This window comes from Pelophylax lessonae (genome assembly GCF_965119305.1).
Source record: "Pelophylax lessonae genome assembly, chromosome: 5".
NCBI lineage: Eukaryota > Metazoa > Chordata > Amphibia > Anura > Ranidae > Pelophylax > Pelophylax lessonae.
Window position 1 is genome coordinate 498,040,157 of NC_138772.1, and position 26,089 is coordinate 498,066,245.

A 26,089-nucleotide genomic window follows, 5' to 3' on the forward strand; every position below is an offset into this window, starting at 1 on the left:
CAAAGGCCCAACAACTGCATGCTTCTGCGGGTCCAAGGGGTTAAATCAGGTGGTGAGCAAGCAACACAACTTTGCCTGCTTTACCCCTTGTTTGCTGTACTACACAAGTTTGCAGGGCACTTGCAGAGTGGCCTCAATCACTTGAATGGGTCCTGCTTGGCAGGTACTACACCCACCAACCATGACAGGGCATATGCATGGCCACTGCAGCTAAAGAGGGTGCCAAAACCAGGTATCTGCTTCCCCCACACCCCCCAAAAAAACCTCCAATAAATAAAGTTCTGCTTTAAGAGAGCCCCGGATAGTGATGGAACCTAGACTCCAGTGGTTTTAGACCTTCCCCATGGTATCTAAAACAAAAAAAAAGGTTTTGGCTTTATGCATACTATGCGTTTAGCCCTAGTGTACGAGATTCAGATGTTTAGTTACAGGGGGAAGGCACAGGCGCACCATCCAGCTCAGCTGCTGGCAGCCTGTAAAACTCTGAGAGGCTAAAAACTTCTGTGGCTGGATGGGGCTGGATGATGCACTGAGCAGAACTAACCTATAGGGCAGTATGCCTAAAACTTTAGGTTGCGTAAACTGGGATTGCACAGACACCAGAAGAAGTAGTTAAAGTGTATCTAAACCCACAACCAAAAATTTGATGTATTGCAGCCTACCATTCCTTAAATATAGTTTTTATTTTTTCAGGCTTTTTTCCCTTTACCTTCACTTGGTGATTCTACTAGTAACACCCTTCCTATCCTGTTGTGACAATGCTCACTTACTGTACTATATTAATTGAGGAGTAGTGTTGTCATTATATGACAGAACTACATTGTCACCCTAGGCCAGTGATGGCGAACCTTGGCACCCCAGATGTTTTGGAACTACATTTCCCATGATGCTCATGCACTCTGCAGTGTGCTGAGCATCATGGGAAATGTAGTTTCAAAACATCTGGGGTGCCAAGGTTCACCATCACTGCCCTAGGCTGATTTCATAAATTTGGATTACAAACACCCTTCCCCTGTTCATCAACATTACATGGGGAGGATAAATGGTTTGTAGTTCCCAGAACATAGCTGGGAATTCTTCCAGTACACATGAAGTTACACTGGATTGCTAGGAAGATGAAAAGGTCGTTTTCTGCAGCCAATATTCTGTATCTAAGGACTGATGAGCTGCAATATATAACATTTTTAATTCTTGGGATTAGATACATGTTACCTATACTATGCATTATCGGGTATTAGAAAACTATGGGCTCTTTGAGGGTTTTTAATCTGACTAAACTATGACTAAACTGTGTGTAGGGTGTACCAAGGGAAATTCTTTATCCTGGTATCTTATCAACCCCTCAGGTCACCCCTGAGTAGCTCTCCTGCACACAGAACCAATGGAGTAGGGGAGATTTGGATGTAACTTATACCTTTATAGACTCAGACTGTCTAACTCTGTGTTTTGTATGTTTTTTAGTTGTTACATGGAAGTCTACATCCAGAATTCCTATGGGCCTGCAGTCATTGATGTTGGTCTGTACCAACGCAAAAGCTCATACACCCGCGATCAAACTCCTGATGCACTGAATGATATCCAGAACATAGTTTCTTACGTTGATACAGTTTTGGAGAAGCAGGTGATTATTCTGAAATGTCATTTCAGTGCTTTATAAATGTTGTTTAACATAACAGTAAGGTAACCACCTGTCCGGGATTCAACCGGACAGTTTGAGTTTTGAATCACACTATTTAGACAGGAATGGGACTGAGAACAGGGATTGACAGGATGGTGAGGGGGCACTATGTGCGCCGCTTTACTATTCTCTTTGGAGTGGCCAAAAGTGTCTCAGGTCTGTTATAATCCTATAGTCTATACCAGAGGTCTTCAAACTATGGCCCTTCAGTTGTTAAGGGACTACAATTCCCATCATGCCTAGTCATGTCTGTGAATGTCAGAGTTTTACAATGCCTCATTGGATGTTTAGTTCTGCGACAGCTGGAGGGCCGTAGTTTGAGGATCCCTGGTCTATACTAAAACAAAAAAATAATTACTGTGTGCCGCTAAAGTGTTCGGGTTTTGCTTGAAGAAAAAGTGGCAACCCTACATAACAGCCAGGCAACTAGCAATTTCAGAAGGAGAAATTGTAAGTGGAAGCCTCTGTGTTGCAGTCATGACAGGTTTTTTCCATACATCAGCCTTTCACAACCTTTCTAATACAGAAGAACCCTTGAACAAACGTTCTGGTCTCAGGGAACCCCTGCTAGGAAATACTACAGTATACTGTACCTACAGTTAAAAGTACATTACTATAATGGTCAATGGGAAGAGTGGTCCTTAAATTTGTGGTTATTGGGAAGAATCCCCCCTTACAGATAGGTCAAAAGTTCATTGGTGTCTGTGGTTACTTATCTGAGAGCCAAAACCCCCTAGCAACCTCTAGAGGAACCCTAGCATTATGAACATAGGTGGTCGCTCATTTAGCATGGGTGCATTCAAGGAACTCTTTGCAACTTCTCAACGACTGCAAAGCATTCTCTTAGGCTCCATGTACACGGGACGTTGTTAAAAGTCCCTTTGAATGCTGGAATTTTTAGGATGTTTGAAACGTCCGTTCGGTCGCGTTTGAACCCGCGTTTAGCGGGCGTTTAGCGGCGTTTGCATTTAGAACCGTTCCTAGAGGTCAAAAAAATTATTCCCCTTTAAAATGGAAAAACGCGAACGCTAAACGCGGGTCATCGCGTTCAGACGCGTTCGGATGCGTTCAGACGCGTTCGGACACGTTTGTGCGTTTGAAACGCCGGGAAACACACGTTCGAACGCAAATAATTGCGTTCTAAAAAAAGTCCCTGAACGCAACTGCCTGCAAATGACTGTAAACTCCCTGGTGTACATGGACAGATAAGATAAAATGTAGATGGGTTCAGGGGCTTCTGAAAAAAACGCCCAACTGCTCCTAAACGGCCATTTCCAGCGTCCCGTGTACATGGAGCCTTAATTGGGACAAGGTGGAGAGGCTGTCCATATGACAACCTCCACCTTGTCTTATCAGAGATCACTGCATTTTCTGAGGAATTGCAAAGTGTTCTTTGAATGGTTCCCGTGCCAAGTGAGTGATCTTCTGTGTTCATTAGGCAGCAGGGCAGCCGCTCAGCTCAGGACCTGTAAGTCAGCAGTTATCATTGTAGTAGCAGTGCTTACTTCAGTGGTTTCCAGCTTCCAGGGGAATCACACAGGTATGGCATATGCATACTTGCATTGCTGGACCAATATAACTATGTAAAGATTGCCATACTTGAACTTCAACTTTAAGGTATTGGGTTATGTTGCCTGACAGCCCATACAGTGCCTTGAAAATGTATTCATATCCCTTGAAATTTCCACATTTTGTCATATTAAAACCAAAAACGTAAATGTATTTTATTGGGATTATATGTAATAGACCAACACAAAGTGGCACATCATTCTGAAATGGAAGGAAAATGATACATTCTTTCTATTTTTTTTTTCTACAAATAAATATCTAAAAAGTGTGACATGCATTTGTTTTCAGCCCCCCTGAGTCCATACTTTGTAGAACCGCCTTTCACTGCAATTACAGCTACAACTATTTTTGGGGATGTCTCTACCAGATTTTCACATCTATAGAGTGACATTTTTGCCCATTCTTTGCAAAATAGCTCAAGCTCTGTCAAATTGGATCAACATCAAATATTGGATTGAACATCAATCAAGTCTTGCCACAGATTCTCAATTGGATTTAGGTCTGGGCTTTGACTGGGCCTTACACATGATGAATATGTTTTAATCTAAACCATTCCATTGTAGCTCTGGCTGTATATTTGGGATCATTGTTCTGCTGGAAGGTGAATCTTCACCCCAGTCTCAAGTCTTTTAGAGACTCTAACAGATTTTCTTCTAAGATTGCCCTGTATTTGGCTCCGTCTATCTTCCCATCAACTCTGACCAGCTTCCCTGTCCCTGCTGAAGAAAAGCATTCCCACAACATGATGCCACCACCATGTTTTATGCTGGGGATGGTGTGTTCGGGGTGATGTGCAATGTTAGTTTCCCGACACACATATCGTTTTGCTTTTAGGGCAAAAATTTCAACATTGGTCTCATCTGACCAGAGTACCTTCTTCCACATGTTTGCTGTGTCCCCTACATGGCTTCTCGCCATGAAAATGGGACTTATGGCTTTCTTTTAACAATGGCTTTCTTTTTTCCACACTTCCATAAAGGCCAGATTTGTGGAGTGCAGGACTAATAGTTGTCCTGTGGACAGATTCTCCCACCTGAGCTGTGGATCTCTGCAGCTCCTCCAGAGTTACTATGGCCCTCATGGCTGCTTCTTTAAATAATGCTTGTCTTGCCTTGCCTGTTTAGGTGGATGACCATGTCTTGGTAGGTTTGCAGTTGTGCCATACTCTTTTCATTTTTGGATGATGGATTGAACAGTGCTCTGTGAGATGTTCAAAGCTTGGGATATTTTTTATAACCTAACCCAGCTTTAAACTTCTCCACAACTTTATCCCTGACCTGTCTGGTGTGTTCCTTAGCCTTCATGATGCTGTTTGTTCTCTAAAAAGCCTCTGAGGGCTTCACAGAACAGCTGTATTTATAGTGAGAATAAATGACACACGGGTGGACTCTATTTTCTAATTAGGTGACTTCTGAAGGCAATTGATTCCACTAGATTTTAGTTAAGGGTATCAGAGTAAAGGGGGCTGAATACAAACGCACGCCACACTTTTCATATATTTATATGTAAAACATTTTGAAAACCATTTATCATTTTCCTTCCATTTCACAATTACGTGCCACTTTGTGTTGGTCTATCACATAAAATCCCAATAACATACATTCATGTTTTTGATTGTAACATGACAAAATGTGGAACTTTTTAAGGGGTATAAATACTTTTTCAAGGCACTGTACATTATTCGTGTCTGAAGGATGCATTACCAGTTATGCTGCTCCCAAAGCCTGTGTAAAAATAAATAAATAACATGCAGTACGTTTTTACAATACATGCATATTTCCCTATACAGTATTTATTTTTCCTTATAAATACCATGCAAGTACAAGACCATACCTGTTTATCTGTCAGAAATGCAGTTTCTAAGTCCTGTTTTTAACTGACAACACAGCATTTTTGTGGACTGAGCGGTGTCAGCTCTGCTTAGTTCCTTTTGCTAAACTACTCAGCCACTCCCACTCTTAGATCTCTACAACATAAAAGCTAATCATTCTGTTGTCCTAAATCAAGACTCCTTGAGATAAGATGTATTTTTGAGCTTATCAAACAGATATAACCAAATGCTTTCAATGGTATATTGAACAGACTAAAAGAGAGCAAATAAGATACACTCAATATTAGGGTGTACATACATTTTAAATAAAAGGTGAATTGGTTGACAGAAACTTTCCTTCATATACTCATGTAACTGGGTTACTCCTTTTTACGTTTTTTTTTGTTTTTTTTTTTTTTAGGATAGCGGTGCGAATCTAATTATAATTCAGGCACAAATTACACAAGACCATACTGTCTTTGGCATAAACATTGTACTGACCTTTTTGTTGTGTTTTGTACTTTTTCCCCTTAGGTTATTACTTTACAAAATTGGAACAAAACCCAACAAGCAGTAAATGAAGTTAAGACAATTACAGTGACCAAAGATTGTACTGATTCATGTCCAGCCATGTATTACAAACTCATATTTGGGGAAGAAGAGACAGGTAAAAATGCTATGGACTATAATAATAATTGAAAACATACAGTATGTTTGAAATCTTGGATTATCTGCCTATGACTAGACAGCTTTAACCACTCATCTACCAGAGTCAGTTTTTTAAGTTTTTGCACCCATGTTAAAATGCACATTTTAGGTTTGAAGATTATTTAAACCCTGAAACACTATATGCAGTGAACAAAATTATAAACGCAACACTTTTTTTTCTTTGCCCCCATTTTTCATGAGCTGAACTCACAGATCTAAGACTTTTTCTATGTACACAAAAGGCCTATTTCTCTCAAATATTGTTCACAAATTTGTCTAAATCTGTCTTAAGACCCGTACACACGTACTGATCATCGGCCGAACGATTGGCCGTCTTTTGTCCAGGGCTGTCATGTCTGTTGAAAACTGCAAAAGACTGCACACGAATTTTGTCGGCCAACAACAGCTGACTGCAGAAGTGATGTCATGTGATGGTTAACTTTCCTTGTCTTTTTTCTTTTCTGAGCATGCCCAGTCTTGCTAATCTGCTGTCTGTTGGCCGAAATCTGTACTGACTGGCGAACAATCGGCCGTTCTGGTGACGGCCAACAAAAATTTTAATGCCTGCACGACAGATTCTGCTCGGCCGAAAATGCGCTGTTGGCTGTCGGAAGCATCATACTAACAAGCCTACAATCGGCCGATCGGTCGTCGGCCGTATATTTACGGCCGACAATCGGTACGTGTGTACGGGGCTTTAGTGAGCACTTCTCCTTTCCCGAGATAATCCATCCACCTCACAGGTGTGGCATATCAAGGTGCTGATTAGACAGCATGATTATTGCACAGGTGTGCCTTAGGCTGGCCACAATAAAAGGCCACTCTAAAATGTGCAGATTTATCACACAGCACAATGCCACAGATGTCGCAAGTTTTGAGGGAGCGTGTAATTGGCATGCTGACTGCAGGAATGTCCACCAGAGCTGTTGCCCGTGAATTGAATGTTCATTTCTCTACCTTAAGCCGTCTCCAAAGGTGTTTCAGAGAATCTGGCAGTACATCCAAGCGGCCTCACATCCGCAGACCCTGTGTAACCACACCAGCCCAGGACCTCCACATCCAACATCTTCACCTCCAAGATTGTCTGAGACCAGACACCCGGACAGCTGCTGCAACAATCGGTTTGCATAACCAAAGAATTTCTGCACAAACTGTCAGAAACCATCTCAGGGAAACTCATCTGCAAGTTCGTCGTCCTCATCGGGGTCTTGACCTGACTGCAGTCCTTCGTTGTAACCAACTTGAGTGGGCAAATGCTCACATTCGATGGCGTCTGGCACTTTGGAGAGGTGTTCTCTTCACTGATGAATCCCAGTTTTCACTGTACAGGGCAGATGGCAGACAGCGTGTATGGCGTTGTGTGGGTGAGCAGTTTGCTGATGTCAACCTTGTGAATCGAGTGGCCCATGGTGGCGGTGGGGTTATGGTATGGGCAGGCGTATGTTATGGACAACAAACACAGGTGCATTTTATTTATGGCATTTTGAATGCACAGAGATACCGTGACGAGATCCTGAGGCCCATTGTTGTGCCATTTATCCACAACCATTCCCTAATGTTGCAGCATGATAATGCACGGCCCCATGTTGCAAGGATCTGTACACACATCCTGGAAGCTGAAAACATTACAGTTCTTGCATGGCCAGCATACTCACCGGACATGTCACCCATTGAGAATGTTTGGGATGCTCTGGATTGGCCTATACGACAGCGTGTTCCAGGTCCTGCCGATATCCAGCAACTTCGCACAGCCATTGAAGAGGAGTGGACCAACATTCCACAGGCCACAATCACCAACCTGATCAACTCTATGCCAAGGAGATGTGTTGCACTGCGTGAGGCAAATGGTGTTCACACCAGATACTGACTGGTTTTCGGACCCCCCAATACAGTAAAACTGCACATTTTAGAGTGGCATTTTATTGTGGCCAGCCTAAGGCACACCTGTGCAATAATCATGCTGTCTAATCAGCATCTGGATATGCCACACCTGTGAGGTGCATGGATTATCTCTGCAAAGGAGAAATGCTCACTAACACAGATTTAGACAGATTTGAGAACAATATTTGAGAGAAATTGGCCTTTTGTGTACATAGAAAAAGTCTTCGATCTTCAGCTCATGAAAAATGTGGGCAAAAACAAAAGTTTTGCATTTTATAATTTTGTTCAGTGTATTTTCTGAAAGCAAAGACTCTGGAGAATTAAAATAATGGTAGTTGCAATATTTTTATAGTACTAGCACACTAGTATATATATATATATATATATATATATATATATATATATATATATATATTTTATACTACTAGTGTACTAGCATATAGTATTAGCGCACATTTTTCAAATGCATATTTTTAGTTAGTAAGATAATTATAGTGCATGTATTGTACAATATATTACCCATTTTTTTGTGGGATATTAATATGAGGTTGCCAGGAGTAAAATGGTACCTAATATGTCAAGCTTTAAAAGCATTTACAGGGTATTAGTTTTGAGTTAACCTTGAAAAATGGCTCTACAATTATTGCTCTCATTTCGACATTCATAGTTACCTAGTTAATCTGGTTGAAAAAAGACACAAGTCAATCCAATTCCACCCACAGGGAAAAAAAAACAACAAAAAAACAAAAACACAAAAATAAAAACACACACAAATCAAAAACCTCAATATAATCCTATACCCACAGTTGATTCATGGCTTTATGTAGCATGTGTAGCGCAGTCATCATTTTTGCATGTAGGTCCTCCTGAACCATGGGTCCATGCTCTTATGTTTGTAAGGTTCCTGCAATATAAATCACTCAATTGATCTATGAATGAAGGAGGAGGAACTTTCATTCATCTGTCCATCCTCAATTCATAGCACTTTTCATAGCAGGAAGCAATAGTGCAGTTTTTTGCAATTTGAGGAGGGAGGAGGAAAGAGTTTGCATAGTGGGCACTTTTGAGTCCCTGTGACAGGTCCAGTGGCTTGTATTAACCCCTGCAGCACCAGAAGCTCACAGCTGCTGGGGTGTTGGGGGCAGAGGAATTACGATTTCAACAATGAAAACCACCAGAGCAAGGTGGACAAGAACATTTTCCATTCAATGTTAGTACTGTCCCTTGTGCTGATTAAAAAAGTTGATTCCAATGATATTGACTGTTATGTTGCTGCAGTGAAACAACTTTAGTTTAAGGCTACATTCACACCTGAGCGTAGAGTTTTCGCGCGGTTTTTTAACTGCGATTTACAGGCGTTTTTACAGGTGTTTTTTGTGCAGGCGTTTTTAGATTGAATAGAGACCAATGAAAAACGCCTGTAATCTGCCCAAAAAAGAAGCTCGTGTACTTTTTTGAGCGTTGGGCGTTTTGCTCACAGCGTCAAAACGCTCAGATGTGAACGGGGGCCATTGAAAGGAATAGGATTTGTCTTGTTGGATATTTTGAGAGCTGATCCTAGAGCAGAAAAACTGCCCAAAAATGCCCCAAAACGCCTACATGTGAACGGAGCCTAATAAAGGCCTATTTTGTGTTCTAATATTTGATCCCCTCAAATATTCCAACACCAAGATCCAATTAAGAATTCACATGCCAATATTCACATTCAGAATACTTTATTAATCCCACCAGGGCTTTGACTCTGGGATATTTGCTTGTCCTAGAGTTCTGCTTTAACCAGACATCCAAATGATATGTCCCTTCCAGTTTGGCCCGGGGCAGATGAGATTAGTTACTGAATATTTTTATGAATGTATGACCATTGGTGGAGTTATTTCTTGCAAAACGTAGAAGAAGCACACTACTAGTATGATGTCATTCTCTAAATCTGAAGTATAAGAAATAGAATATTGTTTTTTTACTTTTCTTTATACATTTCTATAATATTTTATCCTTTCATTTTGTTTTTTCTAGCTCCGTTGTCAGCTGACGCAAGTGCTGCTGATGTTCAGTCGGCATTAAATAATCTGCTGTCTTTACAGCCAGATACAGTTAGTGTGGTTATGGGAACGAATGACACCCAGAATGTGTATGCAGTGACCTTCAATTCAAAAAGAGGTGCGACATTATTGGACACATCATGAGATTAAACCCTTTATATAATTATACCTGAAATAAAGACCTTTGCTTTTATTCACCTAGAGCAGAGACCTTCATATGATAAAGCTCTGTTCACTAATCTGCTTACTCCACAACTGTCCCTATTTTGGTGGAATGGTCCCATGTCTCTGTCCATTCTATAGGTCGGAATCTTTTTCTCCTATCTTTTATATTTTGTTTCTTCATCTTTTTCTTTCATTCCAGACTAGTGGGGAAGTTATGTTTATGTTATAGGACCATGCCTATTTTTTTCTGTTATTTGTAAGTTCTCTAGGGTAGTGTTTCTCAATGACTGGGCCACATCTTCCCTTGTCCCAGGTCTCCTGGCAGCTACAGATCTTTTACCCACCTACAATGCCCCCCAGCTCCTGTATTGTCCCCCAACTTTTTATTGTGGTCCAAGATGCCCCCTAGCCTACTGCTGAGCTTTCAGTACTCCATAGTGCTCCATAGTCACTCAGTACCCTCCAACCTCCCACAGTGCCCGGCAATATGGAGGAACCCTTGAATTAACTTTCTGGTCTCAGGAAAACATCAACCAAAATACACAGATCATAGTTCATTTGTGGTCATTGGGAAGAATATCCTCATTGCAGATCTCTCAAAAGTTTATTGGTATTAGTGGTTACCTATCTGAGAGTCAGAACTTGCTCATAGCTCAAGGAACCCCTAGCAACCCCTGGAGGAACCCTAGGTGATCAATGTAACTATGCTATAAAATCCGTATCTAGAATTACTCTTTAAATCTACTTTGTTAAATGTGTTCTTTGTGCTGTTACAATCCACAGGAGAGTTCCCGTTGCTTTCATATGCCATTTTGAATGGAAACAATTGGACTGTGAACATTGCAGAGCAAATAAAAGGCGCCCCAGACATGGAAACCTTCACGCTGGTGTGGGACAATGTTTATTCCAAAGCTCTACTTAGAAATGCATCAGCTGCAGAGGTAGGTTGAATATATACCCTATGCATGAGATGTTGATATTAATGTGTGAAAATCCAACATACCTTAGCTACTATAATACTGAGTCAAATCAAATACTGTAAGTTTCTATATATCACCCTTCACCCAAACTTCTTCCTTCTTACTGTCCTTAAAGAGAAATGTCACTGTCCCCAGGTTTCATTTTGATCTTATCCCCCTCTACGCTTGTTCTCTGGGTTGAGTTGAAATAACATACCCACCCGTATGCTGCCCTGCCATTGCACACAGGGTCCCGCACCACCAACTTCTTTGCTAACAATATCAGGAAGCTGGCTGTCTCTTCAGAGCCCTAGGAGCAAGCCATCTGATAACACTCCACTGCATGTTCACAGTCAGGGGCAGACTGGCAACTTTCGGCCCTGGGGGAAAGTACAAACCAGAGGCGCATGATGCAGTGACTCGGCCCCCCTCTTGCTCTCCTTCTTTCCATCCTCCTCCTGACCCCCATTCCAAGCTGAAGCCCTGCTCTAAATACTCTCTACTCACCGGCTGAATCGAGGTTCTCAACCTGGCCAGCAGGGGGTGGCTGGGGGGAGCTGGGACAGCTTGGGTCGGGGCTGGCCGGGGGAGAAGAGGTATAGAACCGGCCTCTGCTCAGACACAGTTTACACCATCCATGCTGGGAGGGGGGGGGGGTGGCCTGCACTCTGTCCTTTTCTTTCATCCCAAACTCAGTAGGTCAGTGGAAGAGACTTTTATTTCTCTTCACCAGGAATCCTTTAGGCATGTCTGTGGCAGAAGCGGTACAGCCTTTTTTTACGGGGCATCAGAGCGGCCCAGGGGGCAATTGCCCCCCTGCCCCCTAGCCCAGTCCTCCCCTGTTCACAGTGTGTTCTAGATAGCCCCGAAGAACTCTGAAAAAAGTTTTTTTTTTTTTTTGCAATTAAAGAAAGGGGAGAAGAGGGGTAAAATGTAATGAAGATGTAAAAGTGAGTGAAGGTCCGCTTATAAGATGGGCATACTTCTCAGGATAGCTTAAAGTAGAATTACACCCAGATGCAAAAATCTTATATATTGTAGCTTACTAATCTTCAAAGGGTTTCTAATTGCTCATTTGCTCAATTGCTCTAATTGCTCATTTTTTTCTAAATAACAAACATGTCATATGTACCTACTCTGAGCAGCCCCAATCCTCCTCTTTTCAGGTCCCCTGCCAGCTCTCTTGGCCCCTCCCCCCTGCCGAGTGCCCCCATATCAAGCCACTTGCTATGGATGATTGCTCCCGAGTCCTGCTCTGTGCATCCATAAGACACACAGAACAAGGCTCAGCTCCCTCCCCACTAGCTGTGATTGACAGTAACCAGTGGCTCACACTGCTGTCTCTGAACCAATGAGGAAGCAGAGATCCAGGACAGCAGTTGCTCCTGTGCACATCGGTGGATCGAGATCAGGCTCGGGTAGCTATTAGAGGGGTTGGTGGGGGAGTTGCATACTGCAAACCTTCAGTCTTTACAACCACTATAAATGTTGTGGGTGCAGTTGTTTTTCTTTTTTAAGATGTTTTCCCCTATATTTTCCCCTGGTAGTAACCACCTAGGCACTAGGCACTTCCTTTCCTAAGATGTCTCCACTCTAGATGGAGGACACTAATGAAGACACCTTTGGACAGCAGCAGCAGATAGACTTGACTAAGGCCACACTCACACAAGACATACCATACCATATGCCCATGCAGGGCTGTATTCACCAATACAGGGATGCACATATGTTCCATGCATCCCCGTGCAGGCAGTCCCATTGATGTCTATGAGGACACAGTGGCTACAATGACACAGCATTTGTGTCCGAATAGAACATGTGTGGGTGCAGATGTGTATCGCCAAACCCATACTGCCTGCATTCAGGGACACGCTCCTACGCCCACATGGATGTCATATTGGGATACAGTGGTATAGTATCCTCTGTGTGAACACGGCCTAACAAAATACAGCCAAACTTTATCAAACACATAAGTTACAGCAACATTTATTCTTTCCTTTTGGGATAAAAGCTTTACATAAGTTATTCAAAGTTGACCATTGTTAGTACCCCTGTCAGTGTTAAATGAATTGTCTCCACCTTCTAACTGCCACTTCTGGACAGCTTGGTCTTTGAAAGGAAGGTGAAAAATCACCAGGTGAAAATAAAGGAAAAAAGACAAAAAAAAAAAAAAAAAACTAATGTAGCCATCACAGCTAAGAAGAATATGAAATATTTGTTTTGGGGTTTAGAACTTTTAGGACTGGCTACTAGCAAGCAGTGGCTAGCAAGCATGTAAATGGAGAATGCATATATGGAGGGATTTCAAGAATGCTTCCTTTCATATATAGCACCATAAAATCTTTCTTATCTGTTTCTCCTGCTCTGATCTCCGTTTTTTGTACATGCTTTTAGACATTTAGCATGATTAGCATTTACATATGATGATTGAAAGTTGATAAAGTACCCTACTGCTTACCATCCTTACCTCCGACCAGTTATGGTTGTTTTTAGGTGTTGTCCGTGCCGATCCCGAGTCCGTGGTATCTTTTTCTCCACTTGCTCCTCTCTCCTTTTTTACTTTTCTCTCTTCCTTTCTTACTCTTCGTTTTTATTTTATTTTACCAGATGAGACTTGTCATTGGGGATTGTCACCCCTTAGAGGACAGCTTGATAGCAATGTTTGTCTGTCTTTCCTACTGGTCCTCTTTTGTTTTGGCTAGTCCTTGGCTAGTCCTTTACTGATTTAATATTATACATTGCCTATTTGTACTTGTTCTTCAATGTGACTGTTTATCTCTGCCCCTGTGTCGGCAAACCGTGAGCTTGATACATTTATAAATTCTATAAATATATTGAAACAGAAAAGTTGATAGAGTACAGTAAACCCCCGTTATATCGCGGTCCCGGTGTTTTGCGCTTTTTTCCTGTAAGACCTATTAAACACTTAAGCCCCGGGAAGATTTTACCCCCTTCCTAACCAGGGCCTATTTTGCGATTCGGCACTGCGTGACTTTAACGGACAATTGCACGATCGTGCGACGCTGTACCTAAACAAATTTGACGTCCTTTTTTTCCCACAAACAGAGATTTCTTTTGGTGGTATTTGATCACCTGTGCGAATTTTTGATCATGCGCTATAAACAAAAAAAGAGCGACAATTTTGCAAAAATAACAATATTTTTCTCATTTTTTTATATGAAATTCCCCCCCCCCCCCAAAAAAAATGTAAAAATCTAAATTTTTTAACATTTTTTGCCAATTTGTTTTCTGCTACATATGATTGGTAAAAAAAAAAACCACAATAAGCGTATTTTGATTGGTTTGCACAAAAGTTATTGCGTTTACTAAGGGAAAGATTTTTGTCATTTTTGTTGGGTTTTTTTAACGAGTAATGGCGGCGATCTGCGATTTTTTTTTGCGGGACTGCGACATTGTGGCGGACAGATCGGACCCTTGACTGACATTTTTGACACTTTTGGGGTTACCAGTGACATTACTACAGTAATCAGTGCTATAAATATGCACTGTTACTGTAAAAATGACACTGGCAGGGAAGGGGTTAACTTTATTGGGGAAGGAGGGGTTAAGAATGTCCCTAGGGGCGTGTTTCTAACTGTGATTGGACATGGCTACTGGTGTAAGAACAGAGATCAACAGTCCTACATAGTAGAACCGTGTGATCTCCATTTTTACACAGGGGAGAATGACAGGCGGCTTTGTTTACATTAGCCGCCTGCCTTTCTACCTTCACGGCGGACGATCGCGAGTGACTGGCGGACATCGGGTCCGCCGGTCACACGCACTGACTTGTTAGGGAACGAGCCGGGGCAGACTCGCGCCTCCGCGGGCGCGCACTCACCCGCTATTGGCTCACAAGCTAGTGACAGGCTAGTGACAGGCTAGTGATCTACTTTGCCTGGCCGGGGCTGACCACCGCAGTATATGTACTTGTGGCGGTCGCCAACCGGTTAATACTTTTTTACTAATTAAATCATTGTTAATGAAGTATTTTTGTGTTTTCCATTGCTCTTGCTCTGTCTCTCAGTATCTTTTATGTGTTTAAATATGTTTTTATTGTTTTAAAAGTGTTTAAAGACCTTAAAATGCTTTTAAAAGTACAGTGAAAGTTATAAAAACATGCCTACAGTGTATTTAAATAGGGTATTTCTATTTCGCGGATTTTCACTTATTGCGGGTGGTTACTGTATCATATTTAGTGCAGCCCAACAATTTCATACGGCATTTCTCTAAAAGTCGGGCTTTAGGTGCACAAACTCATTTACCACAATGTCATTGTTAGAATGAATCAGATAATCATTCTTTTAATTTACCCAGCATGGATAAACCAGCAATTACAAGCCATTATTTATCTTAGATTATGGAATTGTCCATTTACTGTAGTTATATGAAGTGGACATCCCACACCTGTAAACCTTTCCGGGATTCACATCAGAACAATTAACTAAGATTGTCTTTCCTAATCCCTCCTAAACCATTGCATCCTTATAGATCTCCAGGATAATATTATAAACCATAGTAGGCAGCCCCTTGATTACTATCATCTCCATCTTGTCAAGGCAACTCAATTATGACTCAATGCTGGAGTGAGCTTCATAGCTAGATCCTCCCACGCAGGGGGTTTTAATGGGAATTGCATTTTTTTTTTTTTTTTTTAGCAAACCTCTGTTGAAGGAAATGTGTGTTTTTACTAAAGTCAATATTTCATAAATGTTGGTTACCTGGCAGTCAAACTGGTTCATGGGCTTCATTGCTTTTTGAAGGTTTTAAATGTACCTGAGATCCGCAATTTAGAAACATTGTGTATGCTTTGTAATTAGGTATGTGCATGACTCAGAGGCCCCTGGATCAAAAGGATAACCAGGTAGCTAGCATTTTCATAGGGAAGGGCCAACAAAGGCAGGCTAGATATTCATCACAGTATTAGATGAGTAAACTTTCAGACTTTAGCACAGCTACGTTGTTATCTGAGTAGCATTAGTATCTCACCGATTGGTATTACTTGTTGCCTTAGATTGCTTATTAATAAACTGGGTCACACAATATTCCCTTGGCACTTGGTTTTTTTGTTTTTTTTTTAACCACTTTACCACCGGAGGATTTTGCTGTCTTATGTCCAGGCTACTTTTTGCGATTCAGCGCTGTGCGACTTTAGCTGACAATTGCACGGTCATGCGACGCCGTACCCAAACTAAATTTCACGTCCTTTTTTTCCCACAAACAGAGCTTTCTTTTGGTGGTATTTGATCACCTGTGTGATTTTTACTTTTTGCGCTATAAACAAAAAAAGAGCGTTTATTTTGAAAAAAACAACAATATTTTTCACATTTTTTTATATGAAATTCCCCCCAAAAAATTTAAAAATCAAAATTTTTTAAAATTTTTGGCCAATTTGTTTTCTGCTACTTATGTTTGGTAAAAAAAATCTCAATAAGCGTATTTTGATTGGTTTGCGCAAAAGTTATTGCGTTTACTAACTAAGGGAAAGATTTCTGTCATTTTTGGTGTTTTTTTGTTAACGAGTAATGGCGGCGATCTGCGATTTTTTTTTTTCGGGACTGCGACATTGCGGCAGACAGATCGGACCCTTGACTGACATTTCTGACACTTTTGGGGGTACCAGTGACATTACTACAGTAATCAGTGCTATACATATGCACTGTTACTGTAAAAATGACACTGGCAGGGAAGGGGTTAATTTTATTGGAGAGGGAGGGGTTAATGTATGCCTGGTGCTTACTGACATGTGTGGGGGGAGGTGACTGAGTGACACAGGGACAGATCGCAGGTTCAGCTATGCTGAATCCTGCAATCTGTCACTGTTTGTCACTTAGGAGATCCGCCCACTTTGTTTACACAAGCGGGCGGATCTCCAAACTCGATTCCCCGATGATCGGGGAAGAGCGGCGGTGATCACCGCCGCTCCTCCCCTGGCCCGACTCCCGCTGTGACTGAAAACAGCGGGAGCGAGCCTCCGGCGGTGCGCGAGCGCCGCCCACAAGGGGAGGAGTCCAGCAACGTAGGTCTACGTCGCTGGACGGAATCAAGCCACTTTGCCGAAGTACAGTCCCAGTGACTGGTCGGCAAGTGGTTAAATTGCAGAGCTTTTTATCCTGTGGAACTGCATGTACATTCATTCTGTGAGAATAGGGAAAAAATTAAATGTTCCTAGGCTATTTTTTCTCCAGGTCTAATGCTCTTTATTTATACAGAACAGAAAGAATCAGGAAAATACCACATTATGGCCACTAGTTGAAGCTGATGATGATCAGAAATAAATATTTATTTACTATGAATAACATTCGACCTGGATAGAAAAATAGCCCTATAACGTTTGATTTTGCCACCATTTACATAAAACAAATGTGCTTAAAGTTTCACAGGATGAATAACTCTGCAAATGTTTTATATGTTGTATACACCCCTGAACAGTTAAATACAGCAATTTAACAACATTATGTTACAAGTGTAGCACTGCCCCCTAGAGGACTGCTGGATATAACACTTTCTGGATTCCTCTGGGTTACCCATAGCAACGACTTGCGGAAACTTAACGATTTAAGTACTTGGCTCAGTCAATGATCAGTCCAGGGGATGTTGTTTTGTAGTTTTATTTAGAACTTGGATAGGAGAAGGGATGAGTGGGATACTCCAACTAATAACTATTCACAGTACTGAGGACAACTGACTTTAGGATGTGGCAAGGCCACTGCTTCACTCTGCCACTGAAGTGAAGATACTTTAAGGGTTGCTGCTTGTAATTCTCTTCAGGGTTCTAAACTTGGCACCCCTTTCTCTCTCACTGTGTGTGCTGACACCCGTCCACTGACTCTATCCACTGTAGTGGTCCCCTTCCTGGGTAGACCCCCGGGCAAGTTCCTCTGTACTCACGGACACTGTTTTTCCAGAGTCACCGTTGCCTCCAACTCAACCAGTCAGCTTTCCTGGACCTCTGGTTTCAGCCCCACACTCTGGTTCACCAGGCCGACTGCCTGTGATCACCATCTACAGCTACAGAAGGAGAGACAGCCATTACCCTCCTTCCGGGACCTGGCTTCTCACCCAAAGACCCCCTGCCACATGTGCCCTTGGCTTTTATACCCTATCCCATGATGCACATTACTAAGCTCTGGAGCAACTGCACTTTGCAAAGTGCACAGTCTATTTGCTTTTAGTAAATCAAACCCAATGAGTCACTTGTAATCTCCATCAGAAGAATTTGTGGCAGGGCGATAACACTGTAGAGACAAGGACAAAGCATCGTCGCCCTATGACAGAGAAACTACATAGTTACATAGTTACATAGTAGGTGAGGTTGAATAAAGACAATAGTCCATCCAGTTCAACCTGTGTAGGTGTGTGTGGCTGTACTCATCTCACATACCCCTGAATGTTCTGATCCTTGAGATGTAAGTCTAAGAGTCTTTTGAAAGCCACCATACTACCCGCAGAAACCACCTCTTGTGGTAGAGAATTCCACAATCTTGTAGCCCTAACAGTAAAGAACCCCCCACGTTGCCTGTGGTTAAAACGCTTCTCCTCTAATCGCATTGTATGCCCTCGAGTCCTCATGCAATCCCTTCGAAGGAACAGCTTTTTTTCTAAGCTGGTATCCCCATTAAGATATTTATAAATTGCTATCATGTCCCCCCTCAGACGTCTCTTCTCCAGGGAGAATAAATCGAGCAATTGTAGACGCTCTTCATAGTCAAGGTCCTCCAATCCCCTAATTAGTTTAGTTGCCCTTCTCTGGACTCTCTCCAGCTCCAACACATCCCTCCTGAGGACTGGCGACCAGAACTGGACAGAATACTCCAGATGCGGTCGGACCAGAGTTTTATAAAGTGGAAGGATTATAGTCTTATCTCTGGAATACATCCCTTTCTTTATGCATGCTAATATTCTGCTGGCTTTGGCAGCTGCCGCTTGACATTGCATGCTGTTGCCTAATCTATCATCAACCAAGACTCCCAGATCCTTCTCCATTTTTGATTCCCCCAAGGGTTCCCCTCCTAACGTGTATTGTGTTTTTATGTTTTTAGTCCCCAAGTGCAAAACCTTACACTTCTCCACGTTAAACCTCATTTGCCATGTCGTTGCCCACTCTGTAATTTTGTCCAGGTCATTCTGTAGGATATCTGCTTCATGCTGTGCAGTTATTGCCCTGGCCAATTTTGTGTCATCTGCAAAAACTGATAACGCACTACTGATCCCGTCCTCAATGCTGTTTATGAATAAATTGAACAAGGTTGGTCCCAGGACTGAGCCCTGGGGCACCCCGCTTACAACCTCAGACCAGTCTGAGTATGCGCTGTTTATTACCACCCTTTGGACACGCCCTTTAAGCCAATTCCGTATCCAAGAGCAAACTCTGCTGTCGATACCTGCAGACCTTATTTTATAAATTAAGCGCTTGTGGGGAACTGTATCAAACGCCTTAGCGAAATCCAAGTACACCACATCCACTGGTCTGCCCCTATCTAGCTCACAGCTTACCTCCTCGTAGAATGCTAAGAGATTGGTTTGACAAGAACGCCCATTTGTAAACCCGTGCTGATTACTGCTGATGATGTTGTTGTCTTTAGCAAACTCTACGATATAGTCCCTTATCATCCCCTCCAGAAGTTTACATACTATTGATGTCAAACTGACAGGCCTATAATTTCCCGGGATATGCCTCTGGCCCTTTTTGAATATCGGAATCACGTTAGCTTTCTTCCAATCCCCTGGTACATCACCTGTCCTAATACTAGGACAGGAACATGAACAAGGACCTTCACAGAAAGATTGCCAGTCTATAGTTTAATGAAAACTGCAGATTTAATATTATTAAAAATTAATTTTGAAATTACATCAACAAGTTAAAATCTATATGAGATTTAGTGATTGGGTTTACATACAGGTTTGGTGAATGTGCAGTACATGATTTTCAGGCATTGTCCATGTTATCTTCTTGTGTCTAGTCTTATACATAGGCTCTGGCTCCTGTATTGTGCTGATTGGTTCCTGAATTCTGATTCCATTTTCTCCCCCCACCCTTGCTTTACTGAATTGCAATTTCTTATTCCATAACTGCCACATATATTATTATTATTATTATTGCTATCTTTAAACTTTTATATCATTTTAGGTGCAATCAGCTGTATTAGACATGGCTAGCGGCAAATGCTCTGATGTAATTGCCAATCAAAAGGAAGGATTATCTGTCAAGTACTTCAGGAACTATGAATCAGATTTCACTTCGGTAAATGCCTTGTTTATGTTGTACCTTTTGTAAAAAATGTGATCAAGCTAATGCAATCCTCTTTACCAGTGTGTGTTCACATTATAAAAGCAGAGAGGAAGCAGAACTTGGTCAATATATATTTACAATATGTGCTTTCTGCTTAGTAGTGTTACACAATGGTTGTGCTTTACTGTTTTTTTGCCTTTAAAGTAAATTCTATCCTTTTGCTGAGACTGCTCAAAAGCAATAGACTCTGTATAGCAGGGAAGGACTTGACTAGGGGGCCGGTGGCTCAGATTGGAGATACTTCACCATTCGGAGATCAATCAGAGCAGAACCCACAGTCCGTAACACATGCTGGGTGTTATATTGCTGTCTGCTCTTTATCCAGACCTGTTATCACAGCTTCTGGCACAGGGGAGGCTTCCAGCACCAACTTCCTTTGTGGCTCTGGGATGTTACGTGACCAACTGCAGAGAGCTGCATAGGATGCTGATGCTGGACGATGTGAAAAGATGTTTCTAAAACATATGTCTTTTAGAAACACCAAACTTCCACCATGTCCACCACTTTTTAAGACATCATGGCACACTTAGCATGGTACACATTCTTTGGCCCACAAAAATTTAAAGGACCAATTGGCTGTGCTTGTCCCTCAGGCCAAAGGTTCCCAGTCCTCCCCTGCTATGTGGCTAAATGATTTCTATATGCAATGTTTGCTTATGGTCAGGATTCAAACACACTCCCTGAAAATACAGTTATGTAAGAGCGCATTTTGACTGGGTATAGTTCTCTTCAAATGGCATTTAAAACCTGCTTGAAGCTGGTCAAATGAAGGTCAGGAGAAGGCAAACTGCAGGTCAAATCACCTGTCAATTAAATTTGAATTTAGAAGTATCTCAATGTGATATCAAACAAATGCCATCAATACAAGCAAAGGCCCATCAACACAGGCTTTAACAATGCAATGCCCCGCTTTAATGGTTAAGCAAAAAATTGGGGGAGCAAACCCTGAACATGTATATCTAAAGCCAGTGCAGCTATGGACCAAGCAACATGTATATTAAAAAAGAATAGCGCAACCATGCAAAAGAAATGACTATCAAATATGGAGACAATCCATAAATAAAAATGGGGATTTAGTCCCACCATATGGCCATATCGTGCTCAAGCCCACCACTGCGTCAAAGTACCCCATTATCAGTGGGTCCTACACTATCCATAAAAAAGGGGTGAATCCAGCCTCTCTAACCCTTGGAGCCAACACTCCTTGCTGGGAAAGATGTGCTAATGCACTACAAAGGACTCCTCCTATATCTACTTAATAGTGGACACCGATAGAGTACAGGTGTGTGTGGGGGATGGGATGCTCAACCTCAGAAGTCTGGTCAGACCGAATACATAATAAACAAGCAAAAAATTGGGGGAGCAAACCCTGAACATGTATATCTAAAGCCAGTGCAGCTATGGACCAAGCAACATGTATATTAAAAAAGAATAGCGTACACATGCAAAAGAAATGACTATCAAATATGGAGACAATCCATAAATAAAAATGGGGATTTAGTCCCACCATATGGCCAGCTTTAATGGTTGCCATGTACACAGATTTTCTACAGGCTTGTTAACGCATTGAGCATAGGAGTTTCCAATAGTTAAACCTGCCTGCCCCAAGTCTGTGTTCCCTGAGTCTTGCAGAACCAGAACCTTAAATTTCAACAAATGCTTGTCAGTTGCTTGGTGCCTGTATAAGCATTTTATGAACTTGGAATATTGTGTACTTGGCCTATGGACTCAATTTTAACTGTACATAGCTTTTATATTTTTACTTTGCATGAATGCTTTAGAGATTCAAATAGGTGCCACCTCGGGACTGCCTGATCCACTTGAATCATCCTCCCTGTGTATGAACTACGTACTGTCACGGCAATCGGCAACCACAATCCTGCAACACACACAAGAAGCCTGGATTATGGCCTCCTTGGCACCTACTTTCTGCAGCATGCCTTATTCCAGAAAACCTCTTGCCAACTCCGTCAGTAGTCCCTAACTAGCTAAATTATGGGTCTCCAATCTTACCAAACAAAGGGCCAGATTGCTGTCCTGCAAACCTTACGGGGGGGCCGGACTTTGCCCAGTGGAAGTAGAAAATGTTGTGTGTCAGTGGACTTAGCCAATGCCCCATCATTGGTATTAGTGGGAGGAATTGTTCCCTATCATTGGTGTCAGTGGGAGGAATAGTGCCCCATCATTGGTATTAGTGGGAGGAATAGTGCCCCATCATTGGTGTCAGTGGGAGGAATAGTGCCCCATAGTTGTTGTCAGTGGGAGAAAGAGTGCACTTTTGTTGGTGTCAGTGGGAGAAAGAGTGCCCCAAGGGCTGAATAAAGACAAGCAAAGGGCCACATCTAGCCCTTGGCCTGCAGTTCAGAGACCACTGGGCCAAACGATACATAGACTTATAGACTTTAGACATAGACAGATAAAAATGTGTATGTTAAACATTTACACCACAAAACAGGATTATATGCAAATGTCATTTTAAAGCTGTACTGATTTTATACCAAGGTCAACAAAGAAATGGGTTGGCTGAAATATTAACTTTGCTGGAGAATAATCAGCTTCTGGGACCCTTCAGTGCTGGTCCTTGTTGAAAAAGTGGGTTAGAGTTCAGACTAGATTATATTCTACTTCAAAAGAGATCATAAAAAATCAAATGCCTAGGCTTTTGGTCACCAAAAGGGAGGGAGCACTAGAGGGGAAGTTCAATCAGCATTTTCTCCAGGAAAGGTAGGTATTATAACCCTTCTGTTACTATGTTAATTTGTCAATTCCTGCAGACTGTTAATAAAGCTTTATATTACCATTCGGGTATAGAAACCCACTTTAAATATAATGTCATTTATTATAAGCATATTGCTTCTTTGTAGTCTTCGTATAGGGGCTATGTGACATCTGAGACGGAGCCGTTCTGTGGACGAAATTCCTTAAAGAATCCCTCTGTATTGTATGATTCAACAGAAGTGAAATCATCAACCCAAACGCAATATGGACCCATTTCATTAACTTTATATAGAAAGGTATGACTGCATGTATGTTTGTACAGTATATATAAACAAAAAGCTGTCATTTTGCATCTTTTGTATGATTATTATTATTTATTTCCAGAAGCCAACATAATATGCATTGCTATATTTCCAACAAATAATGAATAGTAGTTACAAACTCCAAATTATGCAAAAACATTACACAAAGGGGTCTATTTAGCTCATCAGGACCAAACCCTTTGGGGTCCATTTTTAAAACACTGTTGAATTTGTCCTGCTGGAAGATTTATCTTCTTTTCTTGTTTTGGTGACAACTGCCCAATGGTGGCCATACCTCTTCAATTTCAGTATCTGATCAATGTACTGTTTGATCAAAATGATGGAATCAGCAAATGATCAAATGGGCCAAACTTCCTTTCTGATCAATTTAGACTTAATTTAGGCCAAGTTTGAGTGGATCTGCCAGGATGGAAAATTATCAATCATTTTGCATTGATTGATAGCCCTGAGATACTTTGGTTATGAACATTTAAGAGATCAAAATCTATTTCTCCGTATGTATTATACAATAAAGAACAAAGGAAGGAGAAAACCCCCTATCAGTATGAAAGTGGACTTTAGAGGATGAGGGTTAGTCGCATTGAGATGAGCACACAGCAACCAATCATATGTAAAACAGGTAGATTTTATTGTTCAAAAAATAGTTTTAAAAGCTCAGTATAAAATCCACATATACAAAAAAGTAGCAAACCAGCTCATTGTATGAACAACATGTGAATTCACAACTAGTTAAAGAGGAAACTGAAGGTCCGGCGCGTTTCGCAGAACACACTTTTGTTCCCACTTCGCTTCCTCAGGGACCCTCAATATTAACTAAGTTGTCACAAAGGCTTAAAAGAGGAGAAAAAGGAAGACAAAACTATTATACATATGAACTCGTATCACATATACAATTTTTAGTTCTACTAAGAACATAGCTGTGCTCACCAACTCCACCATATAGAAACCACTAGGCCTTTCAAACAAATATGGTACACACTGGGGTTGTATATTGATGAACGTATATCCACCTGGCATAACTGGCAGGGTGGGTCTAATGGACTCTGGACCTCCCTTGAGACAATCAGACTAGTTGGAGTGAAGGCCAGGTACTGAGGCAGAGAAGTAATTTAAACTGCATGGCTGGAAGTATAAATCTCCGTAACCCAGATTCTAAAAATAATAATAGAAGCTAGAACGTAGGCAGCCATTAAAATCACACCCACCACATAAACAACCCCACACACACATATCAAGAAAACTCCCCACATACATCACCACCCCAACCTTACCCTCCCGCTTGGTCTCACATACAGTCACGACAATACACGCATCAAGCTAACACACAACCCCCCCCCCCCCCCCACACACACACACACACACACACACACACCACCTACACAGACTGACAAAGTATAAATATTCACAAACACAACAAATACATACACCCAGTCAACCTCAACCTACTAAAATCTCAACCACCCCCCCCTATTTCCTTAACCTTTGCTCCTGACCCAGTGGGACCAACCTCAACAAACTAACCCAATATGGCACAACAACCAACCATACAAGATGTCCATTCAATAAAGAACATACTCCCCCCCTCCCCTATAACCAAGGGTATCAGACATGCCTAACATAGCCCTGACTCATGCTAACCTCCATGGCTCCCACACAATATAAAAACCCAGCAGAGTCCCAAGTGCAGGACCAACTCATATAGCAGGCGATACTAAACGCCAAAGTAGTTGATCGCTAACCCAAGTGTGGGGAACCAGACCCCCATCAAGTTTCCAACACTACATAATACCCCCAGCTCAACTCATCAGGAAACCCCCCTCCCTTGCTAGGCAAAGATTCGTCATAATCATATAGTATACTGTGGCAATCATCCACCAGCAACTAGAGGCAAAACATTTTTTACCTCTTGCGTCCAGCCTCGTTGCACATTTGTAGGTAGCCACCTCTGGGAGCCTGATCCCGCCGGTCACTTTATATAGCGCAGCCCCACCGGATGTGACAGGGCCATAACTCAGCCCATTACATCACATCCGGTGCGCATGGCCCGGCGTGGACTGCTCATATAACAGCTTTGAGGAGCCACGTCACAGCGCCACTCCCGACTGGAGAGTGAACTACAGCTGGGTCAGGACGGCTTAGGGGAAAATGGGAATTTCCCCTCCCATCCTGGCTTGGCGCCTGAGTGCTCATCAAGGAAACCCCAGTCATCACATACCTATGAGTATCCCATATCATCCAGGGGCATAGTGGATAGTAATCATAAACAATCCATACTTAAGTAACCATAACAATCTTTTATGTTAGTGCTGAATACATAAACAAAGCATTATATAGCACTGGCCCCGTAAGGGCTGCTGGATACTGATTCTGCGGGTTCACCTAGTTACCAGTACACGACTATGAATAGACAAAGCTCCTGGATCCCTCCTTGCTCCTGTTGGCTCTTGACAGAAATAAACAGTCTAGGGGTGTTGTTTTTTTTGGTTGTTTTTTGGTATTTGGGATTGGAGAAGGAAAAAGTGGGATACTCCAATTGAACTATTCACAACACGTGAGGACTTCTATCTTCAAATTTCTGCTGATAGATAAAGAACAGCCAGGCTGTTAATTCACCCTGCCACTGGGATGAATGGGGTTCAGTCTCTTGTTTTCTTTACTCTCTCTAACAAGGAGACTTGATGGACGATCACCTATTTTCAGGACACTCTCCATAGCATCCTCTTCCTGCTGACACCCATCCACTGACTAACCTATGAGCAGGGGTGGCCCCCCCAGGTCAGGCCCCTTGACACGAGTTCCTGTACTCACAATACTGCAGAAACAGGACCTACAGTATCTCCCCTCTCAGTCAGCTTCCCTGGGCCTCTGGATTCAGCTCCTATCGACCACTTCTGTGGCCCTCAGAATGACCTCCTGAGACCGCATGGCACCTCTACAGAGGAGGAAG

At 42.1% G+C, this 26,089-nt stretch overlaps 1 protein-coding gene across 1 annotated transcript in view; it reads left to right on the plus strand.

The window, feature by feature from the left end:
- LOC309556567 (fibrocystin-L-like) overlaps positions 1-26,089 on the plus strand; it is a gene marked incomplete at both ends in the record, with an annotated part of 248,337 nt that overhangs the window by 69,533 nt on the left and 152,715 nt on the right. The window contains 6 exons of the mRNA XM_082259011.1: positions 1,462-1,621; positions 5,592-5,724; positions 9,660-9,803; positions 10,634-10,791; positions 19,940-20,053; positions 22,966-23,115. Coding sequence (XP_082115137.1) covers positions 1,462-1,621; positions 5,592-5,724; positions 9,660-9,803; positions 10,634-10,791; positions 19,940-20,053; positions 22,966-23,115 — 859 coding nt within the window. The remainder of the gene's footprint in view (positions 1-1,461; positions 1,622-5,591; positions 5,725-9,659; positions 9,804-10,633; positions 10,792-19,939; positions 20,054-22,965; positions 23,116-26,089) is intronic.